The 14,789-nt window shown below is 44.5% G+C and overlaps 1 protein-coding gene across 1 annotated transcript in view; it reads left to right on the top strand.

The window, feature by feature from the left end:
* The window catches only part of LIMCH1 (LIM and calponin homology domains 1), a 231,448-nt gene that overhangs the window by 148,106 nt on the left and 68,553 nt on the right, over positions 1-14,789 (top strand). Inside the window, exons 7-8 of the mRNA XM_048509079.1 lie at positions 8,261-8,456; positions 12,654-12,906. Of these exons, the coding sequence (XP_048365036.1) occupies positions 8,261-8,456; positions 12,654-12,906 (449 nt within the window). The remainder of the gene's footprint in view (positions 1-8,260; positions 8,457-12,653; positions 12,907-14,789) is intronic.

Here is a 14,789-nt window from a genome sequence, read left to right on the forward strand (position 1 = left end):
ATTCTTTAATTCATTCAAATGTGGAAGGGTTTTATTTTTTAATAAAAAAAAAGAATCTGCTTTGTATTTTTTGAAATCTTCTATGAATGAAAAATAGTCTGGGTCAATGACTCACTGGTCTGATTTTCATTGCTTTTGCTGTTGAATATTTTTCCATAATAGTCAACACACTATATCTTTCCTCCCCCCCCCCCCCGCCCCCCAATTGGCCATTTGCCAAAGGATTAAATCTATTCACTTGGTATGCAAGATGTGGAGCTTCGGGGAATTTGGGAGAGATTTCAGATTGGTGGGGGAGGCAAAAAAAGGGGAGCTTTCATTGGATTGACTTTTTAGGTCTGGAATTCCAGCTTTATTCTGGTTACATATAGTGTGCTTTTTAAAAAGGTTGTATAGTGTGTGATTGTATTGTTATGAATAGAAATGACTGTGCATGGCGTACTGTATTTCACTGTTTGTAGTGTGTTTGTACCAAGATTTCTCTCAGTGGGTGGCCTACCACTGGGAGCTGGCTCCAGTCGTGAACAGGGTGTACTGTCCCACGTCACGTGGCATTTTGGGAACACCATTGAAAAGGCAGATAATTACGAGTGATGTTATTTAGTCTGTTACTACCGTGGGGCATCTTTTGGACTGTGTCTTGCTGATGGAGATAATCAGCCAACCCGAGAGAGGACGAGGTGCAGAGAAAGGATATTGAAGAGATAGAAAAAGTGCAGAGAAGGGCAACAAGGATGATTGAGGGACTGGAGCACCTTCCCTATGAGGAGAGGCTGCAGCGTTTGGGACTCTTTCGTTTGGAGAGGAGACGGCTGAGGGGGGATATGATTGAAGTCTATAAAATTATGCATGGGGTAGAAAATGTTGACAGAAATTTTTCTCTCTTTCTCACAATACTAGAACCAGGGGGCATACACTGAAAATGCTGGGGGGAAGAATTAGGACTAATAAAAGGAAACACTTCTTCACGCAACGTGTGATTGGTGTTTGGAATATGCTGCCACAGGAGGTGGTGATGGCCACTAACCTGGATAGCTTTAAAAGGGGCTTGGACAGATTTATGGAGGAGAAGTCGATTTATGGCTACCAATCTTGATCCTCTTTGATCTGAGATTGCAAATGCCTTAACAGTCCAGGTGCTCAGGAGCAACAGCCGCAGAAGACCATTGCTTTCACATCCTGCATGTGAGCTCCCAAAGGCACCTGGTGGGCTACTGCGAGTAGCAGAGTGCTGGACTAGATGGACTCTGGTCTGATCCAGCTGGCTTGTTCTTATGTTCTTAAATCTGAGGAAATGGCACAAGAGATCATGTAAACAATGGCTATAAATTGGCACTGCTCACTTAGGTAAAATTGGGGTATAGATGGCACAGGAAAGGAAGTCTCAGCATGTAAATGAAATCCGTTAGAACTTTCTGTGGGAGTTCATTCAAGAGGTGATGTTCAGAACTACTTGGACCCCAGACAGACCCATCCATTTGGGTGGAAATAAATAGTGGAAATCTAACTCCTCACTGATCAACCACACCTCCTGGGGTTTTGTGGAATTAATACAGAGCAGAGATGAGTGTGAGAAGAATACGATGGAGTTCAAGCCCTTGTTTGAAACGAAATAATTTCCAAAAACATAGCAATGCGATTAATAAGGCCTGAATAAGTGAGAAGAGGGCTTTGCGGAGGGGAGATTTAGGTGGCTATGTTACATATTTTGGCAGAGGAAGAGTCATTGGAGGGATTTGGGATGATTAGAGAAGCTGCAGAGCTTAGGAATTGTTTCTAAACTTATTGCTTGTGAGTGACTCCACAAATATGACTACCCCACGCTTAAAAAAAAACCTATCGTGCATGTTCATACCTAGGGGAGTTAGTCATTTGTGGGCACTTATAAAAACAGTTTGTAATTGTGGAAAATAAACAATAAAGGGAAGTGTGCCGATTTTTTGAAGCTCTCCTGGTTGAAGCTCTACCTGTGTTCCTTTCCTAAGATGATTCACACCCTTCTGAGCCCATTGACTTCAGAGGAAGGATGTGATTCTGCTTAAAATTGAAATTCTTAATCCAGAGACTCATTCTCTGTGCTCTGCATTTCTATGCAGGTGGGTCTTTATGGGCCTAGTATTTATGCATTTGGAATTTATTTTATTTTACATCCCCCTCGGAATGAGCCCATTTAACAGTCATCTATTCCGCAGTTCTTGTTGCTGAAAAGAGAGCAAACATGACGGCTCAGATTTCTTCCTGTTAGAACTATTAAATCCTGCTCCTTTTGATCTGTGATTGATTTCTGTTGCTGTCTTCTAGCTCGGCCTGAGCAACTGGGGGTACTTTTTTTTAGCCGCAAACTCTTTACTGACTTTCATTGCTAGTTTTGTTCCCACTGGGAAATCCATAGGACATCCAGTATTTTAATCGTCCTGTCTCATAGGTAAAACCCTTGTCTCTTTCCCTGCTTCTCGTTTTCCACTCGCTTTCCACTGTCCTTTCTGCTGGCATTTTTTCCTTTCCCAAAAGAGTCTTGCAACGTAACATACTGAGTTATGAATCAGGAAATCCCACAGTTTGAATCCTGACTCTGACGGAGGCATAATCCATTCTTTTCAGAAAGCCCCTCCCCTTCCCCAGCAACCTGACCTATAAAGCTGACCTATTTTACAGGGTTGTTGTATGGATTACAAGAAAACGAAGCCTGAGAGGCACCTTTAGTGTTCTGGAGCATTGCATGAATGCTAAGGTTTCTTGGGGTTTTTGAGGGAGGAGGAAATCTGCCAATACTGCAAGGGTGTGTCCATAATCACAGGGAAGGGGGGCACAAAACCCTATTCAATTTTGGGGAAGGCTATTGTGTGCATGTGTGCTAGGGATGCCAGGTCCCTCCTGGACACCAGGGGGCGATGGGGGGCAGGGTTGCCGGATCCAGGTTGGGAAACTCACGGAGATTTGGGGGCAGAGCCTGGGGAGGGCGGGGACCTCAGTGGGATACAATGCCACAGAGTCCATCCTCCAAACGACCCGTTTTCTTGAGGGAACTGATCTCTGCAGTCTGGAAATGAGCTGTAATTCCAGGGGATTCTGGCACCCCTTGTGTGTGTAAAACAAACAAAGCAACGCAAGCTAAAGCAGGCAAGGGCTATATGGATAGGGTCCACCTTGATTCTTAGTGACTGGAGCTACTGAGGAAAAGAGAAGGCTTGTTTCTCCATGTTTGTGTTGCTCCCGAATCACATCCCTTCACTTGGTTCTATCTGTTGATCAGTGGTGGGATCCAAAAATTTTAGTAACAGGTTCCCATGGTGATGGGATTCAAACTGTGCCATAGCGCCAATGGGGCTGGGCGGGGCATGACAGGGGCGTGGCCGGGCATTCCGGGGGCGGGGCATTCCTGGGCAGGGCTGTGACAAGGACTCAGCTGCTGCACCAGTCCTTGGGCAGGAAATGAATGCACGCAGGCGTAGGCTGCCACGCACGCCAGTGCACCTCCTGCTAGACTGCTTCATGTTCTGCGCGCTACTGCTGAGAGGAGGGGCGTAACTAAGGCAAAAATCACGTGGCAAAATCACCAATTAGTAACCCCCTCTCGGCACACACAAATAATTAGTAACCTACTCTCAGGAACCTGTGAGAATCTGCTGGATCCCACCTCTGCTGTTGATGGTTGCTCCTCACACCTCTTGGGAAACAAAGAAATGCTGGAGGGCACTACAGCCCCACACTCAATCCAGCACTGACAGAGTCTGACAGTGTATCCCACCCGACACTGGTCCCTGTAGTATGCAATCATATTGTCCTTCCGGTGTATGCAACAATTGTTGGTCATAATAAATTGTATTTCAGTACTGGAATACCAAACTGTGTGTTTGGAGAAGCCTGCAGTGAAAGAAGAACACACACACACACACACACACAGTGTGTGTGTGTGTTTTGAGTTACATGGCCATGGAAGAACAAGCGGGCTTGAACTATTGTCTTCCTCTGTTGTTTAGATGGTTGGGAGAACCCTCACAGCCTGCTGGCCTTGGGGTGTGTGGCCTGGAAAGCTGCCATCTTATGCACTCTGAATTGCTAATAAGCCCCACGAAACCCCTGGGTGTCAGCCATTGTGGGATTAGGCTATGAGAATCACAGAATCATAGAGTTGGAAGAGACCCCAAGGGCCATCAAGTCCAACTCCCTGCATTGCAGGAACACACAATCAAAGCAGGCTACCAGTCTTATAAAAACTCTCTATTGATTGAGAGTGGCACGTCCAGGGCTCTGGGCTCCTTTCAGTCTTTCGTTGTGCACCTGGAAGCATGAAAGCAACAAGTGCAAGGGTGTGTTGTACGGTGGTCTTGTCAAGTCCCATGGTTGGCTTCTGTTCCTTTTAGAGCGAAACTCAGGCTCATTCTGCACATGCAGAATAATGCACTTTCAAACTGTTTTCAGTGCTCTTTGAAGCTGTGCAGAATGGCAAAATTCACTTGCAAACAGTTGTGAAAGTGGTTTGAAAACGCATTATTTTGCGTGTGCAGAAGGGGCCTCAGTGGCAAACATAGGTTTGGGTTTGGTAATGTGTGAATCAGCCTGAGATTCATGCTTGAATGAAGTGGCAAACTTAGGTTTGGGTCTGCTAATGTGTGAAGCAGCCTGAGATTCATACTTGAATGAAGTGGCAAACTTAGGCTTGGGTCTGGTAATATGTGAAGCAACCTGAGATCCATGCTTGAATGAAGTGGCAAACTTAGGTTTGGGTCTGGTAATGTGTGAATCAGCCTGAGATTCATGCTTGAATGAAGTGGCAAACTTAGGTTTGGGTCTGCTAATGTGTGAAGCAGCCTGAGATTCATACTTGAATGAAGTGGCAAACTTAGGCTTGGGTCTGGTAATATGTGAAGCAACCTGAGATCCATGCTTGAATGAAGTGGCAAACTTAGGTTTGGGTCTGCTAATGTGTGAATCAGCCTGAGATTCATGCTTGAATGAAGTGGCAAACTTAGGTTTGGGTCTGGTAATGTGTGAAGCAGCCTGAGATTCATACTTGAATGAAGTGGCAAACTTAGGCTTGGGTCTGGTAATATGTGAAGCAACCTGAGATCCATGCTTGAATGAAGTGGCAAACTTAGGTTTGGGTCTGGTAATGTGTGAAGCAGCCTGAGATTCATGCTTGAATGAAGATTTCAGTTTGAGGTAATTCTGTTCGTCTGTTGCAGCAAAATTAAACAGGAATCTGGTGGTTCTGTAATGAAATATAAGCTTTTCCTGGAGCATAAGCTTTTGTTGCCTAGAGCTCACTTCATCAGGTTCAAAGCCAGCTTGGTTAGCAGGGGATGAACTCTAATCTGGATAACCGGGTTCGAGTTCCACATCTCTACATGAATCCTGCTGATTGATCTTGGGTGAATCACAGTTCTCTCTGAACTTTCTCGGCCCCACTAACCTCACACATGGTTGCGTGGAGAGGAAAGGAAGGGGTTCGTAAGCTGCTTTGAGATTCCTTATTCTTGAGAGAAGCTGGGTATAAATCCATACCCTTCGTCTTACTAGGCAGAATTTTTTTGTGGAGGTATACCCCAAAACAAACAGTAGGTTTAAAGGGGCATGAAATGGAGGACGTACATGGTGAAATATAGTTATTTGAATTTCAGGTCTAATCTTGAAAAATTCAGACACCATCAGCTAGTTATGCTAATAACATCCCAGAACTTGTCCTGTAATGAGTGACAAAGCCCAAGTCTTTTTTTAAGCCTTGAGATGTAAAATTACTATAAAGAAGAAGAAAAGAGTTTGGATTTATATCTCCCCTTTCTCTCCTGCAAGGAGACTCAAAGGGGCTTACAATCTCCTTTCCCTCCCTCCCTCCCTCCCCCCCTCACAACAAACACCCTGTGAGGTGGGTGGGGCTGAAAGAGCTCAGAAAGACTGTGACTAGCCCAAGGTCACCCAGCTGGCATGTATTGGAGTGCACAAGGTAATCTGGTCCCCCAGATAAGCCTCCACAGCTCAAGTAACAGAGCCAGGAACCAAACCCAGTTCTCCAGATTAGAATGCACCTGCTCTTAACCACCTCACCAAGGTGAGGAGCTGTTCACTGCATCTGGAGAAGCATCTGGTCCACCATAGCTTATGGAGAAATAACATTTTATTTGTTCTTTACGCTGCCACAAGACTCCTCTTTGGAACTGAACCTGAGTTTTCCTCATAGGTTTCCTAATGACTTAAACGCCAACTGGTACACATTGTGATGGGAAACTTAGATTTGCCTTAGAGGGCGCATTCACAAGTACTCATGTCATGGATGCACTTACAGGCACCAATTTTTTTGAATTTGCACTTTTTCTTTTTAGATATGCACCTGAAAGCCTTTTTTTTAAAACCCATCCCTACTAACTGTTAAACTACAAAGTATGTTTCAAGTGGCAGCTTAATGCCTAAGGCTGTCTGTTTCCCTTGAAAAGCATGACCTCCTTATGAGTAGGACACCACCTGGGTGATTAACTCATCATCTTCCATGGAAGGTGTGTGTTATCCTGTTGACCATCCTGTTTTGAAACAATCCCGGGAAACATTTCTCACCCCTGGTTTGTCAAAATTCTGCCTTTAAGTGTGATACTAAATGGAGTGGATCCTACCATTCCACTGAGCCATTTGTTTGTTTGTTTTATTTATGCCCCATTTTTCCTTTTGGCTCAAGTTTGAAGCCTGCCTTTAAAAAAAACTTGATAAAAATTTGCCTTTGAGCACAGGCACTTATTTCTATTTGTCTTGGCCCGGTGTTGTGGCGGACTGATAAGACACCGTCTTAAAAAACAAGGGGGTAACATTCTAATATCACAAAGCCGAGGATGGCTTCTGCCGACCTTTTCCCTCTGTCGGGGCTCTCAATGTTTTAGTATGTGCGGCTCGCACTGGAAAGAATTTATAATCACCGGGGCTGTCAAAGACGACCATTGTTCTCCGTGCTCTGAACATGTGGGTCAGCTACAAGTGCTTTCCCATCCCCTAGAGCCAAGAGCTGGCAACCAGCAGAAAGAGCGAGGCTGAATTCTTTGGAGGCATCAGGAAAAGCGTTTTGCATATTTTATTTTCTCCCCCCCTCACTGTGGAGTGGATTGCTTTGGGAAGAAAGGCATCGCCTCTTTCAGAACAGGAATTTCTCCTCAAGGTAGAAGGAGAGCTGCTGGAGAGAGCGCACGGCTGCTGCTGCGTTGTTTGGATAGTCGGCGGAGCGAATGACCTCCTCCGGGGTCCCAGCCGGATATAATAGCTAAGCCGAAGAGATCCATCCCTTATGAAGATGTCCCACTTGGCCTGTTAACGTGGCCCTGAAATTTTTTCCCTTGTTTGATATGGACAATGAAGAAGCGGCAGCATTTCAGGTTGAATTTTTTTTTGATTAAAACTTTTTGGGCTCACACATAAACTGGCATCTCATTGAAGTAGGTTGTACCCTGAAAAATCTGATGGCATAATTTAAGTGAGTTGGTCATCTTAAGATCCCGCAGATTAAAACAACTACTCTTCAGTAGAATATGTAAACCTGGCTTCTTCTCTGTTACAGCTATCTGGGTAAATGGGTAAATTGTGTGTGTGTGTGTGTGTGGGTGTGGGTGTGGGTGTGTGTGGGTGTGTGTGTGTGGGTGTGTAGGGTGTGGGTGTATGTGTGTAAAACTTTTGTTAAAACTTCTGTTTAAAAACTTTTGTTAACGAGTTAATCCTTCGTTATTTTACATAAGTCTGTTCATATCTAGCATTCTTTTTATAGGGAGAAGGGATGCAGTTTTTTTGAGTCTGAAAATGATGAGAGCATCTTCACCTGTTATGTAGTACATGTGTCCTACTATTTTCCTTGCTAAGCTAGATAGCAGTTTCTTTTTCTAAAGGGTTGGAAGTGGTTTGAGAGAGCAATCCTTTGTGTGTCTGTTCACTTTTTTGGTCCTGCTTCCACCTCTGATTAAGCAGGTTTTTGAAACTGCTGAAACCTGTTTAGTAAGTGGTCTGAGTGGGCGTGTTGGGGATACCAGTTGCTCTTTCAAACAGCCTTCTGCTCTTCAAAAGCCATTGTCTGCTTCGGGCGCTAGGTTGTACAGGTTTTGGTAGTGTTTTCAAAAACCTGCAAAACCTATTTGACCAGAGATGCATTAGGATCACCGGAGAGAGATTGTTTTATGGGGAGTGAATTCTTTTTAAAAAGCTGTGGTCTATCTCTGCCCATAGGTATGTGGGCATTCAATGCAGAAAGCAGCCTTTTAAAAATGCCTTTTTTTGTTTTCCTTTTTCCCATCAGGAGACTGAGGATGTCGAGAGCCCCAAACGCAACATCCGTGACAGTGGCTATGTAGACTGTTGGGACACGGAACGGAGTGATTCTCTTTCTCCCCCTCGCCATTGCAGAGATGATTCTTTTGACAGTCTGGATTCCTTTGGCTCTCGCTCCCAGCAGACACCGTCTCCAGATGTGGTGCTGAGGGGAAGTAGTGATGGTAAGCAGTGGTTTCTGGGGCTCCTGCTGTGATGCACACCTTTTTCAGGTGGAGAGAGCTCCAAGGACTGCTCATTTGCCACTTGAAAGGCTGTTTTCAGTTTGGGAAACATGGTGTGCCTTTCGAATCCCACAAAGGGGGGGGGGGAGAGAGAGAGAATCTTGTCTTGAATTCTGATTTATGACTTGTGAGTTCTTGATGTAAAGTGGCCCTCTTTGTATTTGAAGTCTTCCTTCACTCACTGTTTGGGAAGGCTTACATCATAGCTGACTAGTTTATGAATGTTTCTTTGCTCTGGAGTGTAAGATGATGTTGGACAGACATCAGTTATGTTAACGGAAGGAGGTAGGACCCGACACGATGAGAAACTGAGGTTGATCAAAATATTGCGTGGGGTGCAGAATGCTAGAATGGAAAAAAAGTAGATCCTGGGAACTGACAGCATCTTGAATCCACAGTGTAGAAAAATAGCACTGTTGTAAAATGTATCGCCTCACTATTATTATTATTATTATTATTATTATTATTATTATTATTATTATTATTATTATTATTATTATTATTATTATTATTATTATTATTATTAATATTAATATTAATATTAATATTAATATTAATATTAATATTAATATTAATATTAATATTAATATTATTATTATTATTATTATTATTATTATTATTATTATTATTATTATTATTATTATATTCATTCATTCATTCACTTACTTACTTACTTACTTACTTACTTACTTATTTACTTACTTACTTACTTACTTACTTACTTACTTACTTACTTACTTACTTACTTACTTACTTACTTACTTATTTAACTTAATATACCGCCCCATCCCCGAAGAACAGATTGTTGGAAAAAAAGTATTGTTTGTCAGTTTTGCTGGGGGTAAAGTGTAGACGACTGGGGAAGGCAATGACAAACCATTCCATAAACATAGTCTGCCGAGCAAATGTTATGATGTGACGTCACTCCATGGGTCAGGGGATTACCTTTGCTTTTGCCTTTACCTTGTCAAAGTGCAGTCCTAAGAAGAGTTGTGTATTTCTAATTCCACTGATTTCAGTGGCTTTAGAACAAGGGTCTGCAACCTGCGGCTCTCCAGATGTTCATGGACTACAAATCCCATCAGCCCCTGCCACCATGGCCAACTGACCATCGTGGCAGGGGCTGATGGGAATTGTAGTCCATGAACATCTGGAGAGCCGCAGGTTGCAGACCCCTGATTTAGAGGGATGTAACTCTGCTTAAGATTGCACACTCAGAGTATGACCACAGTTGTTTCTTGTTTTTTCTTCTTGTTTTTTAATCTTTCAAACCTGACTCTTGAGTAATTTTAAAAGTAGATTTTTCCCCCACTGATCTCAAATTCTGCTCTGGGGGGGATTAGATTTAATGCTCCCGCAACAGGGTTCTACCACTACCTATAATGATAATGTTCAGCATGTTCCAGTTGTGGCATGCCTGATGTACAGTCGTGTGTGTATGCCGCCGTTCCTCAGGAAGCTCCGGGTGACATTATTATCCTCCCTGCTACCCTGCAGTGTACATTAGGCTGAGACTCAGTGGCACAAGTGAGTTGTGTAGTGGAATGGGAGTTTAAATTTGAATTTTCCACTCTCCGAGGCCTTTTTCTCGTGACTTCCCTTCAGCATGTGATCATGCTGAAACAGTCTTTATTTTTTCACCTCACCAAACACCTTGGCAATTATCCACATGGCCATGCAGATGTCCAGCCTCCCCTTCAGCCATTTCCCCCTCCTCCTCTATTTTTGAAAAGAATTTTAAAATATTTTTTCTCTATCACATTAGTGGTGTAATATAAAAGCACAGACACAAGGCAAGCAATTATATCAGCTTTGCTAAATGAGCGATGTAATTTTAAGGCCAAGATGCACCGTTAGGAATGAGTGAAAGTTTGCAGAAGTTTTTAGATTTAAAAATAAGAGAACCCCCAAATCTGTATTTTAAACTTGAAGAACAATAACTATTTTAGATAGTAAGGCCCCTTCCGCACACGCAGAATAATGCGTTTTCAAACCACTTTCACAACTGCTTGCAAGTGAATTTTGCTATTCCGCACAGCTTCAAAGAGCACTGAAAGCAGTTTGAAAGTGCATTATTTTGCATGTGCGGAATGAGCCTAAGACTGTCTTATTCGGGGATTTTTTAAATATATGGTTTGTTTTGTGTACACGGGTCTATTGGCTGTAATAAAATTTAACTAACAAAGGGAGTTGCTGTTGCAGAGTGAAATTGACAAGGGACGGCTGCAGTAAAGCCCTATATTGTGTTTCCTCCTGCAAAAGCAACTTCCCTTGTCAATTTCACTTGCTTTTAACTGCAAGCACATATCTTCGCTTCAATGTGACATTGCTCAGTCAGAGTGAAGTTGGCAGAGCTGATACAGTCGACCTGGCTTGCGTCTGTGCCCTTATATTGCATCACTAATGCCACAGAGAACATAAAAGAATAGTCCTTTTGAAAACAAAGGGAAGGAGAAACAGCTGAAGGAGAGGGGTTTTCTTCTGTGTCACGGGTGACATCCCACCACCATTAGAAATAATGTTTTTAGCAGTAGCCATGGGGGTAATAGAGGTATACCAAATGGTTTAGCAGAAAACATTTCCATGACACAAGTTTTGACTGCTGGGAAAATATGTGAACAACTGCATGCGGAAAAGGCCCAAGTGTAACACACTGTCCATTGCACAGCAGAATTAACAAATGCTGACTTCTTTCCACTGACCATCTATGCTTCCTGTGGAAGAAGGTGGCTGATTGGGGAGGGTCCCTCTTCCTGCTGCAGATGTCCAATTTACCTTCCCCACTGCTTTTGGGGCTCCACTGACACCCCCTCCCCATTGCTAGGGCATGAGTTTGTAGGAAACAACTTACTGTAGCGACAGTAGGGAGACAGCAAAGTCCCATGGATGCTAAGGAGCCTTCCCCTTCATATTTGGTATTACTTGCAGTAACAAAAGCACAGAGTCTGTGTTTTTAAACTTCAAGATACAGAGTTTTCTTCTATTAGTTATGATCAAGTTCTTTCTGCTTTTTTGACTACACCTTGTCTGTCAATAGAAGGCAGTGCAAAGCGGAAAATGGAAATGCTGAGTGAATGTAAAACCAGGGTAAAATAGCATACAATGATGATTTAGCTCCCCCTCCAACTGAAGTCATTGCTGTGACATTCGTTTGTGGTCTTCTAGATACAGACACTGGCAGCAGCAGTGGCATAGTGGCTAAGAGCAGGTGTATTCTGATCTGGAGGAACCGGGTTTGATTCCCAGCTCTGCCACTTGAGTTGTGGAGGCTTATCTGGGGAATTCAGATTAGCCTGTACGCTCCCACACACGCCAGCTGGGTGACCTTGGGCTAGTCACAGCTTCTTGGAGCTCTCTCAGCCCCACCTACCTCACGGGGTGTTTGTTGTGAGGGGGGAAGGGCAAGGAGATTGTAAGCCCCTTTGAGTCTCCTACAGGAGAGAAAGGGGGGATATAAATCCAAACTCTTCTTCTTCTTCTTTTTAAAAATTGTATGTTAGGGGTAATCTCCCTTTTGTGATAAATTTCAGGCCTTGCTGTGCTATCCTTGTGGGAGTGCTGTACTTGTCTTGAGAAGGAGACGCAGTGGAGTGGCCAATTCTTAAGCTGATGTGCTTCAATCTTCCCATCCCAGTAGTAGTAGCAAAGGGAATGGGGCTGACCGGTAGAAACTCTGCTCCTATCAATTATGATGTGAGCCACTACTAGTTTAAAAAAGAAAAAAAAATGTTGATTGTAATAATGTTTGTGGTAGACTCCACTGTTACAAAATATTTTCCCTCTGCTTTAATAATAAATAGGAACCAAATTAAGTTAAAGGACAGTAGATTAAGGACAGGCAAAGGCCCCTTCTGCACATGCAGAATAATGCACTTTCGATCCACTTTTCGTGCACTTTTCCAGCTGTAATTTACTGTGCGGAATAGCAAGATCCACTTGCAAGCAATTGTGAAAGTGGATTGAAAGTGCATTATTCTGCAAGTGCGGAAGGTGCCAAAAAGAGGTATTTTATTCAATTGGCTTAGCGCTCTGAACCCATAAGCCAAAACTCAATTGTTGCAGTTCTTGTTCTGGAATGCTTTGATTAAATATTTAAACTTGCCCATTCTTGTTTTCTTTAAAAAAAACAAAAAACAGGGAGAGGAAGCGACTCTGAATCTGACCTGCCACATCGAAAGATTCCAGACATGAAAAAAGACGATATGTCTGCCCGGCGGACCTCCTATGGTGAACCCAAATCAGTTGTGCCTTTTAACCAATACCTCCCCAACAAGAGTAACCAGACTGCCTATATACCGGCTCCTCTTAGGAAGAAGAAAGCCGAACGAGAGGAGTTTAGGAAGAGCTGGAGCACGGCTACTTCTCCTCTAGGAGGAGAGAGACCTTTCAGGTAAGGCTTTGGCCTGGGTCTTCCTGATCAGATCCTCTGAGACGGAGCTATCTAATCTGAACCAAGTACATCTCTCGTTTAGAGCAAGCCGATATTTCTCCTCTTGGTTGGTTAACTGGAAAATAATACGCAAATGACTATGGCCTTAGGAAGAATGTGGTGTGGATGACTGTGCTATTCTCAGCGTATGGTGTCACTGAGCTGCATACAGCGCATTTCTCTTCTCCCCCATGGGGGTAACTCTGCCCTGAGAATAAGGTTTATCATATATTTCGGGTTCTCGGAACCCTTGTTTTTAGCAAGGCATTAGTTTATGCCCATGGTGGCGAACCTTTGGCACTCCAGATGTTATGGACTACAATTCCCATCAGCCCCTGCCAGCATGGCCAACTGGTTTATGCTAAGGTCATAACACCCTTCTTGAATCCAGAGTCCTGGTTCAGATGCTTTATAACAGCAATATTGTGGCTCTTTGACACATGATCTGTGTCTCTTCTGAGCACTGTTGGCCAGTGTGGCACCTGCCCCATGTTTTAGCAAAGTAGGCAAAGTCCTTGCCTGGTGGTGGTTGCGTTGAACAGGTGGCTCCACCTTGAAACAGCCACCGCCAAAGGAACTGGTAAACTGCAAGTCTCTCTGAAGTGTGACCTCATGCCAGGGACGGAAGTCAACGTGGCTCTTTTGGGAGGCTTTCTGTGAGCCATGGAGTGAGCCCTGCTGCTTTAAAACCTCTGTCAGGTGGTCCTCATGGATACTGCTACCCAGCTTTCTGTCCATTCAGCCCCCACCCCCCAAATCCACTGTCAGGTTCCACTGGAGTCCAGGGCTACCTGCCATTCCAGTTGGGCAAACGTCCCAGGACAGAGCCTTAGAATAATGCAAAAAAAAAGGGATTTCTCTTCCTCCAATGTCAACCCTCCACTCTGCCAATTACCTGTTCCCACCTGCTGGGGAATGGACCTGACTCTTCCTTCCAGGCTGCTCTTGGGCACTCCTTTTAAATGCTTCTCCAAGGTAGGGCCAACCCTCAGCCAATCCTCCCTCTCCAGCCCAGTCCTGGGAAATGACACACCCCTGGGCCAATGGATTCGTGCCTTGATGAGCTCTCTGGCCCTTCCACTTGGACAGTACCGGCTGCCCCGCCAAATCTCAGTGCTGCCTGCTCTCCCTGACCCATAGTCAGAGCTCCGCTGGGTCTCAGTGCCAGCGTCATCTCCGGTAGAACTTAGGTGGGTTGGCTTCTGCTGCTGGGTGGGATGCTGAGAGGGTTCCGTCAAGGCCATGCCCCACTGTGACCTAACAGACAACTTGCCCAGCATTGGGGCTTGCTGGCGCAGGGCACGTTCAGTGGGGCTTGCAGTCCCCCGAGGCGAGTGCGGAGAGTGGGGGCATCAACCCTGGACATTCACCTTTTGGTGAAACCACAACATTTGGTACTGCGGTTGCTCAGCATGAGCTGTTACGGCTCTGTCTCATGTCGTCAGATGCATCTGAGAGGCTGAGCTCTAACTCCCAAGAGCTTGTGTGGAAATGGATTTTGTCGGGCGTTGGGGTGCCCCTCGAATCGTGTTTTACTGGGAATGAACTGATAACAGTTCTTGTTCATCTTGTTTGAAACTGGCCTGTCTTTGTAATGTATTGCTGAAGGCTTTCACGGCCGGATTCAACTGGTTCTGGTGGGTTTTCCGGGCTGTGTGGCCATGGTCTGGTGGATCTTGTTCCTAACGTTTCGCCTGCATCTGTGGCTGGCATCTTCAGAGGCGTATCACAGAGGGTGTTACACTGTGTGTAACAGACTTCCCTCTGTGTGTAACAGACTTCCCTCTGTGATACACCTCTGAAGATGCCAGCCACAGGCGCAGGCAAGATTCACCAGACCACGG

This window comes from Sphaerodactylus townsendi, linkage group LG10, assembly GCF_021028975.2.
Source record: "Sphaerodactylus townsendi isolate TG3544 linkage group LG10, MPM_Stown_v2.3, whole genome shotgun sequence".
NCBI lineage: Eukaryota > Metazoa > Chordata > Lepidosauria > Squamata > Sphaerodactylidae > Sphaerodactylus > Sphaerodactylus townsendi.